General features: G+C 44.2%; 1 protein-coding gene across 3 annotated transcripts in view; it reads left to right on the top strand.

Moving 5' to 3' along the window:
• The window catches only part of MCTP2 (multiple C2 and transmembrane domain containing 2), a 187,758-nt gene that overhangs the window by 77,744 nt on the left and 88,152 nt on the right, over nucleotides 1–21,862 (top strand). For 2 of the 3 annotated variants that reach the window (XM_066239372.1, XM_066239371.1), the window contains 3 exons: nucleotides 4,942–5,106; nucleotides 7,422–7,552; nucleotides 19,016–19,202. In XM_066239372.1, coding sequence (XP_066095469.1) covers nucleotides 4,942–5,106; nucleotides 7,422–7,552; nucleotides 19,016–19,202 — 483 coding nt within the window. Of the gene's footprint in view, nucleotides 1–4,941; nucleotides 5,107–7,421; nucleotides 7,553–19,015; nucleotides 19,203–21,862 lie in introns of those variants that run through there. The other variant, XM_066239373.1, reaches the window with a different exon arrangement.

Here is a 21,862-nt window from a genome sequence, read left to right as displayed (position 1 = left end):
GAGAAAGCAAGCAATGAACAACTAAGATGTCGCAACGAAAAACTAATGATTGATGCTTCTCATCTCTCTCTATTCCTGTCTGTCTGTCCCTGTCTATCCCTCTCTCTGACTCTCTCTTTCTCTTTAAAAAAAAAAAAAAAAAAAAAAAAAAAAAGGTAAAGGAAAAGAAGCATTTTCCTGGCTCCAAACCCTGAGAATCCTTGGTTATTTATAGACTTGATCCATTTTTTTCATCATCTCCTAATCTAATCTTTATTTTTAAGTGTGACAATTGAGCGATGATATCCCCCTCATAATTAAAAAAAATATTAAACTTGGAATACAAAACTTTTATAGCCGGGATCTTCGTACACACGGATTATTCATGTCCTTGGGACTGTGTTAAAATTTTCGTCTACAGATATAAATCTCATCTTCCACGTCCGGGTCCATGTGGGAAATTTAAAAAGGCTTGCTTTCTCTCCTTCCGCAAAGACTTGTGTGTAGTCCTGGGGAAATTGATGCCTGCAGGATCCTCTTCAGATGATCCGGGGGCTGCGGGGAGGAGGAGGCTTTCTGGGAGCCTGTTGCAGGGACGCATGGGTTCTCTCACGTCACGCTGTCCAAGCTGTCGACAGAGAGCAGTAGTTCTACATGCTGAAAACGCTTGAAAGGAATATTTCAGGGAAACCTGTTACAGGAGCCGAGCTTCTCCCTTCGCTTTGCTATGTATTAGCGCCCACGTAGTTGCCGTCTGGCCTAACCGTTCTTTTTACGTGCAAAGTTAATTTGTTTTTTATGCGTCTGTTTTCATGGACTGCCCACTTTCCTATAATGAATGACGTGGGACAAATAATGAAGGGGAGAGTCCAATAAGATGCACTAGCAACAACTACGGCATACATTTTTGTATTTCCGTAACTGAGGTGATAGGAAAATTACCCATAGAGGATTTTGCACCTACTAGGTCTGCTGTCTTTTTAATGTTTAACTTTAAAAAAAAAATTTTTTTTTTTTTTTTGGTGTTTTGTTACACCCAAAAGATTGCTTTGAATAATTACCCCATGGTATTTATTGGTCAAGCTGTAACCCATTTTATATGTTCCTGGAATGAAAATCCAGCCACTGTTTTGAGAGCCTGCTCACTCCTGGATCAGAAACTCCTGAGGATTCTCTAATTCTCCGCCGGTAGGAAGCACCTCAGTTTGTATTGATAGTTTCAGGCCCCCCCCCTTTTCTTTTCTTCCTGAACTTTTCAACAACCCGGAAGTAAATGAATGGTTTTGAAGCTGTTTCGTTTTTATGAAAGTCGGTGTATGTCGAAGTTAAGTGTCACACCCTGTTTTCACTAGTAGTCACTAGCGTGTGTGTGTTTCAGATGGAAGGCTCCATTTCCGAGAAAGCTGTGGATTTGGCGGGGTGGGGGTGGGGGTGGGGGCTGAGGCGGAGAGAGCCTATGAATGAATCAACATAGACGTAGTAAAAGGTTCTGATCCTTGGGGAGGAAGGAGAAACATAACAAAACCCTGAGGTACTATATTTTATCCGTTATGTCTGCTGAGAAATTAGGGTCAGGACCTAGAAACTTTGCTCTATCTCCGGGTGTTTGTTCGGCTCAGGTGGGGTGGGCCCCTCTTGTGATGGGTCGTTTCCTCTTCTCCTTCCAACATTCCGTGCTGCATCAAGATGACAAATTTCACTTACAGGCTCGGCACAGACATGAAAACCTGAGCTATCGAGCTAACAGAGTGAGTGGTGAGCAGTCGATTTATTGTGGGGAGAAGAGGGAGTGTTTGAAGACCACGAAAGAATTTGAGAGCCCGGCTCTGCTTGGGAGCTCACAAGGGGTTGGCCCCATGCTGCCGTCCAGCAGTGTACCCCCCCACCCCCCACCCCCGGTCAGACCCTGCTCGTAAGCCTCATACAGCGCCAGGGATGGAAATGGAAGAGAAATGTTAAATTAATTAAGAAACTTTTAAGGCCCTGGTCAGTTGGCTCAGTGGATAAAGTGTCATCCAGGCACACTGAGGTCATGGGTTCGACCCCTGGTCAGGGCACATATGAGAAGCAATCAATGATGCAATCAATGAGTGCACAACTAAATGGAACAATTAAGTGAAACAACAAGTTGACGAGTTGATGCTTCCCTCTCTTCTTCCCTCCATCCCTCTCTTCCTTCACCCTTTTCTTTTCTCTCAATTCAGAGAGAGAGAGAGAGAGGAAAAAAAAAGAACAAAAACAAGAAACTTTTTAAAAGCCTCTGCATATATTCCAGAATATGTTGCTAGCAAATGAAACTTTATTGGGATATAAACCTTATAACCTTCTCGTGGGCTTTGCAGAAATAATTAGGGTAGGATAAGCAGAATAAAGGTTTTGTGTTGTTTTCTATCTATGAACATACTTCTCTTTTCCTACTCTGCCTTTACTTTAAGAGGGGGGTGGTGGTGAAATTCTTGGACCGCAGAGAGCAAATTCGTTACATCAAACATGACTGCGCTAAATACTAAAATGTTCAAAGTCCGACTGAGATAGATAAAGGCTTTGATGGAAAGTGGATATTTCCCAGGGACATTACAAGCAATAATCCAGATGTTATGGTGTAATGCAACGAGTGTCCACGGATAGATCAGGAGCTCCAGCCAAGCCGCGTCTGACGGGGGCCCTCGCCTCGCTCTCCCATGCTGTTCCTCCATATGGAACCTATCTCTAGGCCCCCCTTAATAACCGGCTTTGGATCCCATTTTCACAGAGCTCGCCGAGCTAAGTGGGGCTGTTTTATGGACAAATTAGATAGAAGCCTTTCCAAGATAAACATCCCATTTGAAATCAGGACATACCGAGCCACAAAATTATTTTAGGGCATATTTCATAGAAGCGCTGCCATTTGTCTTAGACGATTGCCAGACCGTAGGGTGCCCTTTGATCCCTCGTGGACATTACTCCCTTCTTTATAAAAAGGATTTGGAAATAGTTGCAATGTTTAGGGAGGAATATATCTGTCGGGGCTTTGAAGCATGGCCATGGGACGGGTCATGCATTAGCTTGTTGGCTGGCAAGTCAAACTTTTCAGAAGACAAAAAAAAAAAAAAAAAGAAATTGCAATAGGATATATGAATCAAAATCTCATTTTCTTTTTTAAAGGGAGAGGTTTTCAGCCTGTGTGCTGAATAAGCTATAAAATGTATTAAGTGTATCTACATCTCTGCATGCGCACAGAGATGTATAAATACGTAGACATATGTATTTATATACGTGTCCGTCTATATGTTGCGATGGTATGTGTTGTTCTTAACAAATGGAAAATTGCTTAGCTTTCTTTCATACATTTTCATTATGGACTATATTAATAGATCTACAAGCCAACGGTAAATAAAAGTTACGAAAGAGTGTTTATGTTTTCCAGAGGACAGGGTTGTTGTTTTTTTTTTTTTTTAAGATACTTTTCTGCCATTTCTTCTTTGTCTCAGCACCTTCAGAAGCCGTGTGTGTTTGTGTGTGTGTGTGTGTGCATGTGCATTTTAAGAGAAAAGCGACATGGACGTGAAGTTTGGGCGTCTAGATGTCCTTAAATGTTTAAGGTGGTCGTAAAATGATCAGCAGGATGCCCGGCGTGGCACTGTTGCATTATCTGTTCAGAGTGGTGGAGTGACGTGTGTTGGATGAGGTAAGCTGGTATATGTAATTAATATAGTACTGACATACCATTTGTTGTGATAAATTGTGACTCACTGGTGTCTGAGCAAATTGGTGTCTAAACAACCTCAGAGTTATATTGAGCAGGTGACAGGAATATATAGCGTTCAAAATTCATTGCTGTACTACGATGCCTAGCGCCATCTGCATCCTGCAGTCCGGGTCTCTCTCCTTCACATAAAAGCAGTCCATGCTCACGTCATTCTGTTTATGGAACGGAGAACAGAAATGAACTCCACCGACTAAATGCAGCCTGTGGATTGCATGGAGATCCTCAGACAGACTAACCATAAAAAAAGGCCTTGTTGAGACCGTCAGGGAAATGTAGACACATTCTGGGCATTTAGGGATATTAAAGGGAATTACGGCTGGTTGCGTGGAGTGTGATCATGGTGTGGGGCTTAAATAATACAAAGACGGGCTCTGCTGTTCAGTATTTCAGCCAGAAGAAAACAGGCAAGGGATAGATGAAATAAGACTGGCAAAACGTTGAATCTGGTGAATAAGACCACGGGGCTGATGTGTACTATTCTACCTTTTGTACGTGTTTGAAAATATACATAATTAAAAAGAAAGTGTGATTTTCCTCTTTATAATTTAACAATAGGGGATACTTGCCTTTTTCTGTATTCTGTTGAGGGTGTCTGCAAGTGGGCATGTGTAACACAATTCAAAAAAAGGAAAAAAGTTAATAGTAGCCGAACAGAACTGGGTTCCAGGCATTGTGCTAAGTACTACTTTACACACCCTTCCGTCCCAGTGATGGGCAAAGCTCAAACGGCGTGAGCTTTTTAGTAGTGGCCCAAGGGAATAAAGGTAAGTGGGGACAGATTTAAGTGTGAAGGAAAAACTCAAAACCGCTACTTCTGAATGCCCAGAGGTAGTTTGTTTCCCTGCAAAGTGGTGCCTCCTTGTTCTTAGGTCCATTTCCCAGAATGCCTTTCTTCCCTTCCTGCTACTGAGATAGCCAAAGGTGCCGTTGAAAGATTGCTACCCAGGAGCTGGGTGGGAGGACAGGCCGGTACCAAATGCAAGTGATGCTCACTTTCATCCTTCCCTGTATCACTGCAAGTCCGGCTCTGGACAGAGAAATCCCATCACTGAGATTGCAGGTTTGCACGACCAATGAAGGGTAGCAACACTTGCCCCAGGCGGGAAGTGCTATTTGTAATCAAATAATAAAAGCTGGAATGCCTGTGATCACCCAAGTTGCACTCCAAAATTTATCAGCAAGCTGATCTCTCATCTTTTTTTTTTTTGCCTTAGTCCTCTTTGATACGCAGCCTACGGCTGTCAGAGGCCTTGAAAAAAAACCAACTCTGGAACGGGATTATAAGTATAACTTTGTTGGAAGGGAAGAACGTCTCAGGAGGAAACATGACAGAGATGTTCGTCCAGTTAAAACTGGGGGATCAGAGGTATAAAAGTAAGGTAAGTTCTGCCAATTCCTTAAGGAGACCAATATCTATTAAAAAGAGAAAATTAAAAAAAAAAAATGCTTTCCCACTGTAAATTTCCCAAGAATAAGAAGTAATTTATTTTTGAACCCTCCTAACTGTATTAGGATTATTCCAGAATACAAAAATAATTGTATACATGCAGTAAATTAATATGGGTGTTTGATTGCTGAGTATAATTTATTTTCTTCCAGTAACTAGAGCTAGAGAAAGCTTATTAAATAGTAGACCTGAATACATGAGCTGTTTTGTTTTGAAAAGAAGCAAACTGTGTTTCATAGAAAGCGGGAAAAGGATAACTAAATGTTTTCAAATTCTTAACAACAATAAAACAGTAACATAATATGGTATTTGGGCTACAGAATTTGTAATAACTAAAAATACTTTCAAAATTATATATAGTTTTCTTTCTCTTGTTAATGTTTACATCAAAAATAGACTTCAAGTGCTGCTGGGGTTTTTTGCTATGATAAAAAAATAAAGACAATATATAAAGTATGAAAAGTGATTTGTTTTGAATGAAAAGAATGACATTTTTAGCTGTCTTTTAAAAAATTTTTGGCTTCTTGTTCTGTTGATCCAAATTCCATTTAATTTTTAATCTTAGTAATTTGGTGTGGTTTTTATTTCAAATACCGTAGTCTGCAAACCATGGTAATTAATTAGTTTTGCATAACTGTCAGACAGGAATATTTTCTGTGTTTTATGGATTGAAGGAACTGGGGTACTTGAAAGTTAAGCCACTTGCCAAAAACCACATAACAACAACAACAACAAAAAAAAACATCAGTGGAAGATGTTGAAAATAGACCCGGGGATGTTTGCAGTTTGAGCTTGTCCTGGATAGAAGATGTAACAGATGCGGGCAAGTTAGAAAATGACGTGGAGTGGCCAAGAGGGTGTCCCTGCCGTACAATTTTCAGGGCAAAATCCAATGCTAAACCTCACGTACACGAGCACAAGGACAGAATCAGAGCTCGCTTTGGTGAATTGTTTATTTTAAAAAATGTGAAAAATTGAGGGCAAGTTATGAAAGAAATACGCAGCTACTCATTTGAACGGGGTAGCTCAGGCCGCACCTCACCCAGAGAGATACATCCCTGGCAACTGTATCTCTCCACTAAGATTCCCTCAGCCAGCTGGGCTCAGGCTAAGAACTCGTAGAAAACAATTACTCACCCTTAGCTCTTTGGACTAAGGTAAAGTGTAGAATTAGTCCACTATCTCCTACATTCCCCCTAGGGGGATATTGCATTTAATTTGTCATCTAATAGGTTATCCCCCACCCCGCCCCATGGTTTCTGAATTCTCTAATCTGATACATTAAGTCCTACGTGAAAATCAACTCAAACGACATTACATGATGTTGGCTCCAGCAGAGGTCTGACTTGTCCCTGTTTTCCTGTGTGCTAAGAGCCAGCACCGAGATCGTCATAGTTGATGCTGATCCCCAGTGACCAGCATCTCTGCTCGCTTTTTAGTTGCAAGGAGAAGCTCCGTGCAGATAAAACCGAAATGACAGTGCTGCCGGGGAGTCAGCCACACGGGCAGTCTGGGGCCACCCCGGGGGAACCGGAATCCCTCTCCGAGTTTTCAGACCGCGCTTGTTACATTTTCAATTCGGCCGTGGTGGGGTCTTCCAGTCTCCCTCTCACTCCAGTGACTGGAATTGGTCCACTGGGATTTAGAAACTGGTTGCCACGTAAAACAAGTGACGGGTTTCTTGCATAATGCCTGTGACAAATAGTAATCGAGACCTCAGACTGTTCATTTATATATAGTTCTTAAGCCAGTGCCAATAAAAATGCTTGGGTTAACCAGTTCATAGCATTTTCTGTTAAGATTAAAACAAGAAGTGTAAAACATCCATTGAGATAATGTCATCTATCTGTGTATGTGTATATATATATATCTTTAGTATGTATAGATATATAGATATATACTGCTCACAAAAATTGAGGGTATTTCAAAATGAATATAAAGTGATAAAATAAAATATATAAAAGTTATGGTTTCTTGTGGGGCAATGCGATTCTTTTTAACTTGGTGGATAAATGATTAAATCTGGGGATCAGCTAAGAGAGGGGTGACATTTTACCCGTTACCTAAACCTCCGATGGCCTTTGCTTCCAAAATAAGAAGGAAGGAAAGCGTGACTTTGTGAGGGACAGACAGGCACGTCGTCATGACCTCCTGCAGTTTAGACATGAAATGACTTGTGTTAGCCTGCTGTCGCGCGACCGAGTGGCATTTTGAAGAAAATAAACGTTGTAACTGCATGTTTTCTAGACACTGTGTAAGAGTGCAAATCCGCAGTGGCGGGAAGAGTTTGACTTTCACTACTTCTCTGACAGGATGGGCATTTTGGACATTGAAGTCTGGGGAAAGGACAGCAAAAAACATGAGGCACGTCTGGGCACGTGAGTCCATTCTGCTTTCTGGGCGGGGTGGGGCGGGGGAGCTGCGTGTGTGTGTGTGTGTGTGTGTGTGTGCGCGCGTGCGCACGCAGGGCGAGGCTGGTCCTTATCTTTTGGGCTTAGAGTCAAACCTCATATTCCCACCCCGAAGTGGCCAGAAGGAAACTGGGCCCTACCTGGAGAAAGTTTTTTTGTTTTTTGTTTCAAAGAACCATCACGTGCGTGGCAGTCTGTTGGGGAAATATTTTGACACATTGCCAATGTATCCGATACAGTTGGTTTTGCTAGTTAGCGAACGACCGACCGTGTAATTGGGTAACAGCAGGATGCGAGGTGTCCCAAAATGATGGGGCGTGTTCAGTGTTCTTGATGGACTTTGGGGCAAACTGGAGTGGAATTGATGGAGGCCAGATGGGTTTTCTTTTATTTTTTAACTTTTGACGCTCCCAACTTAACCGTAAGGGAGGGTTCAGACGTAATGAACAAATACCATGAGCATTATAGCTTTCCTTAAGGGAGTATAGGAAGAATACAGTACGGTGCCTGGTGGAAGTGTCCTCATCTCTGATCGTTCAGAGGGCAAGTTAGCAGCATGCTTCTCATTGCCCAGATGAGGAAGTGAACCGCGTGAGTTTTAAAAACGCCACAGGCTTCCGAGCAGCGAACATCAGGGTCAGGATTCCACATGTTCGAACTGCAAGTTCTCTTCACCAACTGGCTGCTTTTTGTTCAAATTCTATACATACGATTTGTCTGCAGATCATGTTTTTGTAATTTTTACTTTCAATTACAATTGACATTCACTATTATATCTGTTTCAGGATGTGACATAGTAATCAGACATTTATGTAACTTACAAAGTGGTCACCCCAGAAAGTCTAGGACTCATCTGTATTTGTTCACAAATCTTAAATGTAGAAAGAAAATCCTCGTTTAAAGGGCTTTCTACACTTGTTTGCCACAGCTGTCAAACCAATAACCCTTATTTCAAGGAGATGCCCTGAGGTCACCCCTAAGAGAATGAGGGGTTCTTCTAGAATTCTCCCCTGGGGCCACAGCGTCCCAAGTTCTATCTCTTGGGGTTCCATTTGGAGGAAGAGTTTTATTGCTGGAAACTAAAGATTGAAAACCACTCACCTATTATAACCTCTTCATTTCATAGACATGATACATATATTCCCAGAGAAGGGAAACTTTTTTCCATTAGCAAAGAATCTAGACCAGTGGTTCCCAACCTTTCTAATGCCATGACCCCGCAATACAGTTCCTCATGTTGCGGTGACCCCAAACCAAAAAATAATTTTGGTGGCTACTTCATAACTGTACATTTTGCTACAGTTATGATTCGGAATATCAATAGCTGACATGCATTATGTATTTTCCGATGGCTTTAGGCGACCCCGCCGGGGTCACGACCCACAGGTTGAGAACCGCTGATAGAGGCAGAGATGGGATGAGCCCCAACTAACCCAACACCTTGTGCAGCACTTTTTCTGTGTAAATTACTTAGTATTTAGTCTGGTGCCGAGTATCAGTCGTCTGGCTTCCATCACCTCATCTCGCTTCCGTAGCTCATCCTGAGAGAGGTGGGTAGGCAGTTTGGAACCCACAGACCCTTCCTCTAGCGTTCTCCACGAGGCACCTGTTGCCTGGGGCTGCCTGGCAGGTTGCAGGTTGCTTGGTGAACCCGGCCGTCTCCAGCCTGGGAACGCACCCCAGTTATTGCGTGTAACCTGCATGCACATCCACACGGTGCGTTTGCATTCTGCTGTGCGTGTCCAGACCCCCTAGAGAGCAGCGCTGCCCCCAGCGGTGCTGGGAGCACCCTCCCTCCTTCGGGTGGCATCGTCCTCGTTGCATTGCTTGGCGCAGGCCTCATGCCCAACTCTTTGCTCATCTAACAGGTGGCGGTCATTGTGTCACTGGCCACCTGCTGTGCTGGGTGTGTGCCTTTCCGTAGCAAACGAGGCCCTGCCGCCCTCTCTGGTTCCTGCAGGAGGTCTGACTGGGGCCCCGCATTTCATACATGGTGCCCGTCAGATTTCTAGGCGGGGGTCGCCTCTCCTGGCACCCCCCCCTACACAGGGTGACTGAGACTGCTCAGATGCTTCTCAGCACCTGACACTTGTCACTGCTGTGACGTCCCTGTGCCCTGCCAGCACCCCCTGGTCGGAGGATCAGAAACTTGGGGCTTGCCCACGGAGCAAGGATGAGTTATGTCAACCTGCGGACGCAGAGAACTCTCTGTCCCGAGGTCATCGGAGTGGTGGGAATTTGGACCTGTGGTGATGAATGGCCAATGTGTTCTTTCAGGAGAACAAAGAATAATGCCCTGTCATTTCACATGTCATTGTACTGTCATGTTTTTTATTGTTTTCCCCACATAATCGGAAGTGCTTTCCCAACGAGTGCTAAGTCACTTCGCAGACCGAGAAACTAATTTAAGATGTCCCTTTCGTTCCATGCTTTGTCATTTGGGTATTTATTTATTATTTTAGCTACTTCCTGTTTGTCACCGGGATGTATACCTGCACTAGTGGCCATTCGGTCCTTTCTCTTGATGGACTTTAAAGGAATTTTTTTTTTTTTTAGTATCCTTTTCCTTTTTCCTCTCCCTCAGTACAAATGATAACAAAAGTATCTCTTGGGAGAGAGGCACACAGCTCACCCTGCAGCGACCTTTCAGGTGGGGGGAGCCCTGCCCTACAATGGATCCCAGTTCTCAGGGTTCAAGGAGAGATTGTGCTAGCTCTGCCGACCACAGACCTGTCTCTTACTGTTGCTTCTTCTTTTACATTATTTTACTATTTCTGTTTTTCATTTTATTTTCCCTATTGTTGTCATTCTAAGGCTCCATTATTTGATCTCCCAAATGTTGGAAAATGCCTTTTTTTGCATCAGGAGTCCCTTTGGCAGTGAGTCACAACTGTCCCCCCCCCCCCAGGTCTCCGGGTCGCATATTTTATTTTTGAATAACACCTCAGGGCTAGTCATTTAAAGCTCCGCGTGGCCTTTCTGAGGAAATTCTTGTCAGCAGAGCTTCCCCTTGTAGGCAGTGTGACATGAAGGAAGGAACCCCAGCCTTGGAGTTTGAGGACATCCTGGGCTTGCTGGTGACCACACCATGTGGAGCTAGGTGACCTTGGGCAGTGAACTTGCTTGTGGAATCTTCTGCTCCCCTATCTGTGTCGCGGGGTCACTGGCCAACTCGCAGAGTCATCATGACCACCGACAACAGTGATTACATTGATACTTATGTCTTTTTGAACATCGAAATGGTAGATAGTATTACTATTAATCTTGAGATTTTTTTTTTAATTTTTTTTTTTTTTTGCATTTTTCTGAAGCTGGAAACGGGGAGGCAGTCAGACTCCCGCATGCGCCCAACCAGGATCCACCTGGCACGCCCACCAGGGGGCGATGCTCTGCCCATCCAGGGCTTTGCTCTGTCGCGACCAGAGCCACTCTAGCGCCTGGGGCAGAGGCCAAGGAGCCATCCCCAGCGCCCGGGCCATCTTTTGCTCCAATGGAGCCTCGGCTGCGGGAGGGGAAGAGAGAGACAGAGAGGAAGGAGAGGGAGAGGGGTGGAGAAGCAGATGAGCACTTCTCCTGTGTGCCCTGGCCGGGAATCGAACCCGGGACTTCCGCACGCCAGGCCGACGCTCTACCACTAAGCCAACCGGCCAGGGCCGAGATTTTTTTCTATATGATAACTACTATAGTTACAACATTTGCAGCTAAGATCATGCAAATTAAGCATATGAAACAACAGGTCAAATAAAATTCAGCATATTTTTGTTCTTTCAGAACAGTAGAGACATTTTTAATTTTTTATAGAATTGAGCAGTGAATTTCTCCGAGGACATGGTGAGAAGGACATTTGTTGACGAAATGGTTGGACAGTATAAATTAGGCTGAATAATAATACTACATCCGGTAACTGTGGCTAAAAAAAACCCACTGTGGTACTGTTCAGTTATGTAGCGAGAAATCACACTGGAATTTGTGGGTTGTTAGCTTGGTGACGGCCACCAGCCTCCTCTAGGCTCTCCTGAGTCCTGTGGAGTCTTCTGCGGTTCTCTTGTCACGGGGCCCCTACAGACTGTCAGTGAGCCCCAGGCAGCTCCTGAGGACGCTGGCTTGGTGACAGCCACCAGCCTCCTCTAGGCTCTCCTGAGTCCTGTGGAGTCTTCTGCAGTTCTCTTGTCATGGTGCCCCTGCAGACTCTCTCAGTGAGCCCCAGGCAGCTCCTGAGGAGGCTGGCTAGTGAGGCAAAGGCCCTTGGGAAGGAGGTTCCCCCTGAACCCAGGGCACCTACTAACTGTATACTTTATTTATTTTCTCTTCTTTTCCACAGAGAGGAGGGGAGATAGACAGACTCCCTCATGCACCCCGATTGGGATCCACCTGGTAAACCCTTGTCTGGGGGACCATGCTCCCAACCAAGCTCTTTTTAGCACCTGAGGCACAGGCTCCAGGGAGCCATCCTCAGTGCCCAGGGCCCGTGCACTCAGACCAATTGAGCCGTGGCTGCGGGAGGGGAAGGGAGAGAGAGAGAGAAGAAGGAGGGGGAGGGTTGGAGAAGTAGTTAGTCGCTTCTCTGATGTGCCCTGACCAAGAATTGAAACCATGACATCCACATGCCCAGCTGATACTCTACCACCGAGCCAACTGGCTAGAGCTTCAGATTATTTTGTAGGCAAAGTAAAAAAAAAAAAAAAAAAAAAAAAAAGGCAATCTTTGATCCTAGAGTCCATCAGTGGTCCAGTGACAGTGATGTTTTAGGGGGAGTCAGAAATAAAGCTAAGTATAACCTGCTCCAGCTTTTAAACAAAATGATAAGAATATATAGACTCCCATGGTAAGCCTGTACCATCTTTGAAAACCATCTTTTCTTACCGTCTGTTTTATATCTTAAGGTGATTCTAGAGATGAACTTGTTACAGGCATCTTCCAGGCTTGTTTAGCTGGGAGAATTTAAGAATGCGAACACCCCAGCACATTTAAACTGGGCTGCCTCAGAGTCTCAATGCCCAGTCCCGCAGGGTGACTTAGAGACAGGCCCTGACATTCCGCCAGTCTATTAGCGACTTCGATGCCACAGAGAATCAGGGGCCGGGCTCTTTCTCGGGACGGATTGCATCTCCCATGTCATCGGTCTGCTTGAACAGCCCACGTTTGACACATTTCACCATTTTCTTCCTGTTCCTCCCCTGCCGATGCCTCAGAGATTTACAGCTTTTTAAAACTATCATACTCTCTGCTGCCCCTTGCATTTGAGTTAAAAGCTGACCAGTCTGTAATATAAAACATAGAATTATGGTAATGAGTAAGAGGTTAAAAGCTATCATGGCAAGGGAAACTCAAGCAGGTTGGGCTGACTGATACAGGAAAATTATGTGTTGAATTTAAACATTAAAATGCTGTGGGATTAATGGAGAAAGACATGCACGAACAGGAGGTCAGAAACAATGCTATTTTAGTGCATTAACTGCCTGCTGGCTACAGAGGATAGCTTTAATATATGCCTGTTGCAGAGAGAAAAAAAAAAAAGGAGCTAATTTAGCCTTGTTTTCTAGAGGTGAATAGAACTGGAGACTTTTCAGTCAAAAATATATAGATGTCTATTGTTTTCTTATATAGGAGAGGACATAGAGACAGCTAAAGATTCAGTTGGTTCACAGAGAACACTGACTCTATAATTTGGATGCTTCTGATTTTGGGTTTTGTCACGCCGCTGGGACTCATTGATTTGTTTGTTCATCTTCTTCAACAAATGGAGAGCCCATCATGTGTCAGGCAGCTCGTACAGTGCTGAGGGTTCAGTGGGGACTGACGTGGGGGCGGGTCCTGTCCTCGGGCACAAGTCCGTTTGGGGCTGCGCAGTGGAGTGGGCAGCGGCTCTGGCATGGACAGGGGTGACTTGCTGGGAGGAAAGAGATCTAGGCTGAGACCTGTAGGATGAGAGATTGTTAGCCTGCCAGGGAGATTGGAGGAAGAACTTTCCAGAAACGTGGGATAACATAGAGGCCTAGGGAGGAGAGGAAACACGCTCTAAGACACTTGAAAGGTACGGACGGGGAGGGTGGGTGATGTTGTCACAAGACGAAACTGGACAGGAGAGCGGGAGTGAGGCCACAAAGCCATGGGGATTCGTCGCCTGCAGGGAGCCATGGCAGCTTCTGTCTAGGCACAGACTGCTCGGTGACACCACTATTTTTCCCCCATAATGGAAAGCTTGTTATCATAGTGGGTCTGTTATTGACTAAATATTTAGTCTGACGATCTGACTCTGAAATGAGAATTCCCTGGTCACCTAAGGACCAGTGGGTAGCACTTTCTGAATGATGGGCCAAACATGGTCACTCCCCTTGCGTGTGAGCTCGCATCCGATGCCACGGCAACAGACCCAAGTTGCTAAAGCGAATTAATCACACTTCTTTGCTGTCTTCTTTTTTTTAAGTGAATGGGGGGGGGGATAGTGAGGCAGATACCCGCATGTACTCTGACTGGAATTCACCTGGCAACCCTATCTGGGACCGATGCTCCAGTACTGAGCTATTTTTAGTGCCAGACGCTGATGCTCTCCATTGGAGCTATCCTCAGCACTTCAGGGCCACACTCAAACCAGTTGAGCCACTTGCTGTGGGAAGAGGGAGAGAAGGGGGAGACGGAGGAGAAGGAGAAGCAGATGGTCATCTCTACAGTGTGCTGTGACTGGGAATCGAACATGGGACTTCCATATGCTGGGCTGACGCTCTATCCACTGAGCCACCGGCCAGGGCTCCATTTCTTACGTAGATACTTTGAGCATGTGTTTCAGGGGTCCCGAAACTTTTTACACAGGGGGCCACTTCACTGTCCCTCAGACCGCTGGCGGGCCGCCACATACAGTGCTCCTCTCACTGACCACCAATGAAAGAGGTGCCCCTTCCGGAAGTGCGGCAGGGGGCCGGATAAATGGCCTTAGGGGGCTGCATGCGGCCCGCGGGCCGTAGTTTGGGGACGCCTGATCTCCATTGATCTTTCAGACAGAAGAGCAATTTCATAAGTTGTATTGCTTTAGCATTTTTTATTTACAAACATGTTGTTGGATAGGATGACCAGGATGTCTTGGGCTATGGTGAGTTAAAACTTGTTTTTATAAAAAAAAATGATTCTTAGGCTGATCTCTCTGATACCTTTATCAATATGTCTGTTCTGTCAGCAACCAGTCTTATAAATTTTTAAAATACTTCCATTGGTGTAATTCACCACAGCTAAATTATGAACAGCTTTCTAAGTCCGGCATCAGAAAACAAGGGCCCATGGACCGTATCCGGATGACTGCCTGTTTTTGTGAATAAAGTTTTATTGGAACACAGCAGTTGTTCCTGTGCGTATGTTGTCCGTTACTGCTTTCCTGTTATAAGGAAGAGGGTTGAGTGGTTGCAGCAGAGACTGTGATGCTGAGCTATCCATTTCATTGGCTTGTTCAAGTCCCTACGACATTTAAGGGAAGCATTTGGCTGAATTCACTCATTAGTTAACGGAGATTGTCAAGTCCATTCAGTTTGTGCTGCAACCCCAGTGTGTTTATTAGGGTTCCTTTATCTGAAACAGGCAGAGCTATTCTCATGCAGGTGTTGTTTCTTTATTATTCGAATAAGCATTCAAAACGAGACAGGTGCAGAAGTTTCCCGGTGGATGGGAATGATTGAAAAGTTCATGAAAATGGGTAATTTCAGAGAAGGACCCTCAGTATTTGCTTTGCATGTTGTCTGGTATGTGATTTAGCATTTGTTTAAAATGATGAACTGCGCCCTGGCCGGTTGGCTCAGCGGTAGAGCGTCGGCCTAGCGTGCGGAGGACCCGGGTTCGATTCCCGGCCAGGGCACATAGGAGAAGCGCCCATTTGCTTCTCCACCCCTCCGCCGCGCCTTCCTCTCTGTCTCTCTCTTCCCCTCCTGCAGCCAAGGCTCCATTGGAGCAAAGATGGCCCGGGCGCTGGGGATGGCTCTGTGGCCTCTGCCCCAGACGCTTGAGTGGCTCTGGTCGCAACATGGCGACGCCCAGGATGGGCAGAGCATCGCCCCCTGGTGGGCAGAGCGTCGCCCCCTGGTGGGCGTGCCGGGTGGATCCCGGTCGGGCGCATGCGGGAGTCTGTCTGACTGTCTCCAGCTTCAGAAAAATGCAAAAAAAAAAAAAAAGATGAACTGCCTCCGTTCAAGTAAGTTGTGGCTTGAAACAATCGCTGGAAGAGTTGGTGGAGTTATTGTGCACGTGCTAATACGGCTCACAGTCTTTTTAGGTGACTTTTAGGATTAATGTCACATCCACTTTGAATTATCTAAGAAAATTTTTATTGTCACCTAATTATGCATTATTTTGACTCTCACATGGTATTTGTTCTCTGAGCTCTTGTCTCTAAATAACTTTTAGTTGTTTAAAAAAACCAACAAAGGCCTGACCTGTGGTGGCACAGTGGATAAAGCGTCGACCTGGAAATGCTGAGGTCGCTGGTTTGAAACCCTGGGCTTGCCTGGTCAAGGCACATATGGGAGTTGATGCTTCCAGCTCCTCCCCCTTCTCTCTCTCTCTCGCGCTCCCTCTCTCTCTCCTCTCTAAAAATTAATAAATAAAAAAAATTAATTAAAAAAAAAAACCAACAAAACCACCACAACAAAATCATAGACTTCAAAGGACAAGAATAATTTTCCATTATTAGTAATATTAAAGTGAATGTACTATACATAGGTTATTACTCATTTGGACTCATGAGAGTAACCACTAGAGAAAATTTTCACAAATTTGGATCATTCGTGCCTGGCCAGTTGGTGCAGTAGTAGAGCATCGGCCTGGTGTGTGAATGTCGTGGGTTTGATTCCTAGTCAAGGCACCCAGGAGAAGCTACAGTCTGCTTCTCCACTCCCCCCACCCCCTCCCACAGCCATGGCTCAAATGATTTGAGCAAACGTTGGCCTTGGGTGCTGAGGATGGCTCCATAGCCTGTGTCAGGCATTAAAATAGTTCTGTTGCTGAGCAACGGCCCAGATGGGCAGAGCCTCACTCAGTAGGGGATTTGACAGGTGGATTCCAGTCAGGACACATACAGGATTCTGCCTCTGCCTCCCTGCATCTCACTTAATTAAAAAAAAAATTAGAACATTTATTTTCTATAAGAAAGAGTTTCATTAAATGAAAGCATATGGAAAAATGTAACATAATGCTCAGCGAAGTATTCCTGCCATATATATAACTGCTATATCAGTTAAGAATTTGTGAGGACTTAGAAATGGCATAGTTCAAGCATGTGAACTTTCTTTCCAAGCAAAATTAATTCCCCACTAACATACTTGCTTAGAAAATAAATATATTTTGTAACCCTTCTTTTCACAGTAGTAAGCTTTAGCTTTAAGCTCCAGGGGAATAAAATTATTTTGATTGCTGTCATAGAGAATTATTTAAAAATATTTTTTTTGTCATGTCTTCAGTAGGAATACATGATTATTATGGCACAAAGCTTTTATTGCCACCTCTTCTCATAACTGGAATCGTTTGGGTTAATTAGAAAACAAATACCCACATATATTTAATTTTATACATATGTGTCAGCATTAAAATATTTTTATTGTCTAGTAAAAACTGGTATAGGCTTTCAATATTATTATTATTATTATTTTGTGTGTGTGTGTGTGTGACAGAAACAGAGAAAGAAGAAAGGGCAGATAGGGACAGACAGACAGGAAGGGAGAGAGATGAGAAGCATCAATTCTTCACTGCAGTTGTTCATTGATTGTTTTTCATATATATGTGCCTTTGCCTGGGGGGGGGGGAGGCTACAGCAGACTGAGTGAACCCTTACTCAAGCCAGTGACCTTGGGCTCAAGCCAGTGACCTTTGAGCTCAAGCCAGTGACTATGGGGTCATGTCTATGATTCCATACTCAAGCCAGCGACCCTGCTCTCAAGCCGGTGACTTCGGGGTTTCAAATCTGCGTCCTCTGTGTCCCAGTGCGAGGCTCTATCCACTGTTCCACCACCTGGTCAGGTTCAATATTATTGATATTTTTCTTTTTAATTGGAAAGGGATTGTAATCTTTCTTGTAAATTTATTAAACTGGAACTTTTTACATATCCATATGACTAAAAATTGTCATTGGTTTCTAATAGATTAGGTAAGTTTACTATTTCTAATTATCTGCAAACACACAAAGTCCATTGAAATTTTAGGGGAAGAATTCATCCTTGTCACACATTATGAGAAGAGGGAAGGCTTCCATACTTTATTATGAAGTCTTAAGTATTCATCTGATATAATAACTTCGGAGGATAAGTAAGAGTTTCTCTTTTTCTCTCTCTTCCTCTCTCTCTGTCCCCCCATCCCCCTCCTTTTCCCCCTCCTTCTCCCCCTCTCCTTCTTTCCCACACTCTTCCCATCCCTTTCCTTCTCTCCCCTGCTCCCCTCTTGCCCTCTCCTGGTCTTCCCTTCTCCCCCTCTCCTCTCCCTCCCCCTCTCCTCCTCTCACTCTTTCCTCTCCCTCCTCTCCTGTCCCTCCCCCCTCCTCCTCTCACTCTTTCCTCTACCCCCTTCTTCTCCTCCCTCCTTCTATACAGAAACAAAGCAGGTGTGGTCCAGGCAAACCCAGGATTTTCAGTGTTAAGGCAAACAAGTGCTTATTAGCACCTGGGCCCCCCTGTTTGGTGTTTGCTTGAGGTTTTCAGCCTCCTCAGAACACGGTGTGTTGAGAGGCCGAGTGCAGGCACCTTGGAGCAGGTGGGGGCGGCGTTTCTCTGCAGGGCTGCTGAAGTGGGGTCCATCTGCAGCACTTCACGCTGTTTGTCCAAAAAAGAAATCCACCTGGGGAAACCCCATGGAATCGTTCCTATTAGGAAAATACCTCAGCACATTTCTTTAAATAAAAACTCGCCAGTTCACATTAATCTGGAGGCAAATGTTTTTTCCATTAACCCTTTCCCACTTATATTTCTCTTAAGTTTTTTTTGAACCCTTTGTTATCTTTGCTGGAAAAAAAACACAGTACAGAGAAGCCATATAGAACCATGATGCTCAAATTTGGAAACTTTTTTCTCACTAATTCTTTTTTTTTTTAAGATTTATTTTTTGGTTTGAGAGAGAGAGAAAGAGAGAGAGAGAAACATCGATCTGTTTCTGTATGTGCCCTGACCGGGGGTCGAACCCCGCAACCTTCACCTATCAGTTCGATGCTCTAAGCAGCTGAGCTATCCAGCCAGGGCTCTGCCTAATGCTTGATCTCATTGTCTTCCTGCAGAGCTTATTTTAGAGTGTGTTAGGCTGGGAATGAGTATTCTGAGCCAGGGGAGCCCCTATAGCCTTCCCTTCCCAACGAAGCCACGCCCAGACAGAGTGCGTTTTGGGGGGTGATAAATACACGTGGGTGCTTTGGAGGTTTTGAAATGGCCCGCAAGTTAATCCCGTTTCTTTCTCTGATTTCTACCTCTCCAGATGTAAAGTGGATATCGCCGCACTGCCCCTCAAGCAAGCCAACTGCTTGGAGCTGCCTCTGGACAGCTGCCTGGGGGCTCTCCTAATGCTGATCACACTTACTCCCTGCACAGGGGTCTCCGTCTCCGACCTGTGCATGTGCCCCTTGGCAGACCCCAGCGAGAGAAAGCAGATTGCCCAGCGCTATGTGAGTGCTTTGCCTTGTCCCACCATCCCCACTTGGAAGTGGCACCAAAGTCTGTGAATTGAGCAACTGAACTAGAAAGAGAGCCTTGCCCAAAGTTTAATGATCTGTTTCATAAAACAAGACATCAGACCCAGAGGTCATTGCATCCGTGAGAAGGTAGAAACAGATTAGAATTTACCTCCTCGCTATTTTACAAGCCCACAAAGATATTTTGAATTTGTAGTTTAGGAACTCTTTGGAGAAAATCGAAGTCCCCGATAAGGAAGACTGTTGCTTATAGCATGCCTGCAAATGTGAATAGGAATTTTAATATAAGTTTGCAAAAGAGAGTTATTTTTTAAGCAACCCTTTGTGTTTGCAATGTTGTAGATACTTTGCCAGAACCTTTTAGTTTCAAGTAAGAAAGTGCTTGTGTCTTGTTTAGCAAAGCCAAGCCCTTGACAGGCTCGGAAGGCTGTTGTTCTATCCCACCTGGGATAATATTGGCAGTTGGAGATTTTTTGTCTTAAGGATGTGGCAATGTGCTTAAAAGTCCACTCAGCACTTTGAAATCAAATGGCTTTGTCCTCTCCATTTATTTTTCTCTGCTCAGGCTTTCTAGGTGTCTTTATTTGCATTTCGGTTTTTATCCCATCTTTGTAAATCAATATGTTTATTTTATCGCCCTCTGTGAAAGACATGCTTTCAGAAAGTGGCGTGAAAATGAAGCCAAGACGAATCTTTATTTAATGGGAATATTCTCAGCATAAACATCAGCGCCTCCTGGGCCCTCCGCTGGGCAGGTGTATTGATTAATTGAAAAATTCTTTATCTTCCTGAGTACAGAACCTAGCCATATATCTCGTCATTAACACATTCTGCACGCAAGGGTTGGCATGCTCTGAACACGTTTCAACAGAATCCACTGTTCATATATATATATATATTTTTTGGGGGGGTCTGATGGCTTTAGTTACGCAAATGAAAAGTGGGTGGTGAAAAATGAAACTTTTCTCCACATTTTCCCATGGAGGACTTACAACTTGAACGCATTCATGAGGAGTGTCATGTATTTGTGACACTGGAGAAGATCACAATGACTAATTCCTCGGGATTTGTGGGGTACTCATAGAAAAGAGATTTGAAAAGATACTCAAAATAGAAATATCAGGTTTTTTTGTTTAGTTTTATTTTAATTATTTTATTTAATTTTAATTTCATTTTCAGCTAGCAAGCTGGCCCCCATGTTAAAAGGGAACAACGTGGGAAGAATGCTATATTAAAAGGCGTAAATTTCAGATGCCTGGAATTTATTTTATTTTATTTTTTTTTTAGGTCAGAAGCCAATTTTCAAAGGCGTTTCCACCTCTAAAGTGAAAATTATTTTACTTAAAAGTATTTGCATTTAAGCTTAAACGCTAGTTTTTTTTGTTACTGTTTTAGGTTCAAAGTAGAGAGCAGACGCAGCTTTGGGAAGTTCTCAGGAATGGTGCCTATGAGGCTGAGCAAACCTTAACTGTGATGAGGCTGTCTTGTTCTTCCCTGAAATGCCTCAGTGACAGGATTCTTCCATCCTTCCTTAAAGTCCCAGTTTTTAGTTATTTAATGATGACAGAAAAATAATATATCCAAAGGTTTGAAAGTACACGTGTTCCAAACCATCCGGAGACAGTTGATCTGCTTAGATCTCTTTTATACACAATTGTTTGAAGAATATAACGTGTATAGACATCTAACTATTGCTATACATGCTTATGAATTAGCAGAGCCTCACCAAATGGTGGCGCAGAGGATAGAGAGTCGGCCCGGGACGCTGAGGACCCAGGAGTCAAGCCCTGAGGTCGCCAGCTTGAGTGCAGGGCCACCAGCTGGACATGACCCCGTGGTCTCTCTAGTTTGAGCAAGGGGTCACTGACTCAGCTGCAGCTCCCCCAGTCAAGAAAGCAATCAGTGAACGACTAAGGTGCCACAACTATGAGCTGATGCTTCTCATCTCTCTTCCTGTTTGTCCCTATTTGTCCCTCTGTCTCGCTCTCTAAAAAAAAAAAATTAGTAGAGATATTGAATATATATTTACTAATTCAGTATATCAGTAGGTATACAGTCTTGGGCAAAAAGTAGGTTAATAGTTTGTATTGAAAATAATATAATCATTAATATGTTTAGACATATTGCTATGTTTCATGTACTCATAACTGTAGACCTACTTTGGCTCATGCAAACGAAAAAAATTGCAATAAATGTTGAATACAGCGTGATACTTGCCGTTCAGTCTCCAAAGTAAAGAGCGAGCTAAGACACGGATCAGAAAAAATCCCCTCTTACTCGCATCCCTCCTCTCTTTCCAGTGTGAACACCTATCTGTGGCGGGTCCAAGTCTAGTCCTCCGGTATCCATAAAGTTGGCACAAACTAGATCAGAATAATGGTGCCATTCTGGGTGATTGAAAAGTTTCATTAAAGGGAAAGAAGGGGAGACAGAGAAGGGCGGCAGGCAGTTCCGCACACATTTTCCCGGTGGGATGTCTGCGCTTTCAGCAGGGGGCGATGTTAAAAGGCGATTGTGTGTGTTTGTAATTCCTGCATTTTGAAGCTGTAGTTAATTGAATTCTCAATCCCTTTTCATCTGGTGGCTGTCAGTGCGTCAGGGTCCTGTTGACTCAGACGATGTGCTTTGCGACG

The sequence above is a fragment of the Saccopteryx bilineata genome, chromosome 7, assembly GCF_036850765.1.
Source record: "Saccopteryx bilineata isolate mSacBil1 chromosome 7, mSacBil1_pri_phased_curated, whole genome shotgun sequence".
NCBI lineage: Eukaryota > Metazoa > Chordata > Mammalia > Chiroptera > Emballonuridae > Saccopteryx > Saccopteryx bilineata.
The sequence above is the reverse complement of the archived record's forward strand: the minus strand, read 5'-3'. Positions and strand labels throughout refer to the sequence as shown.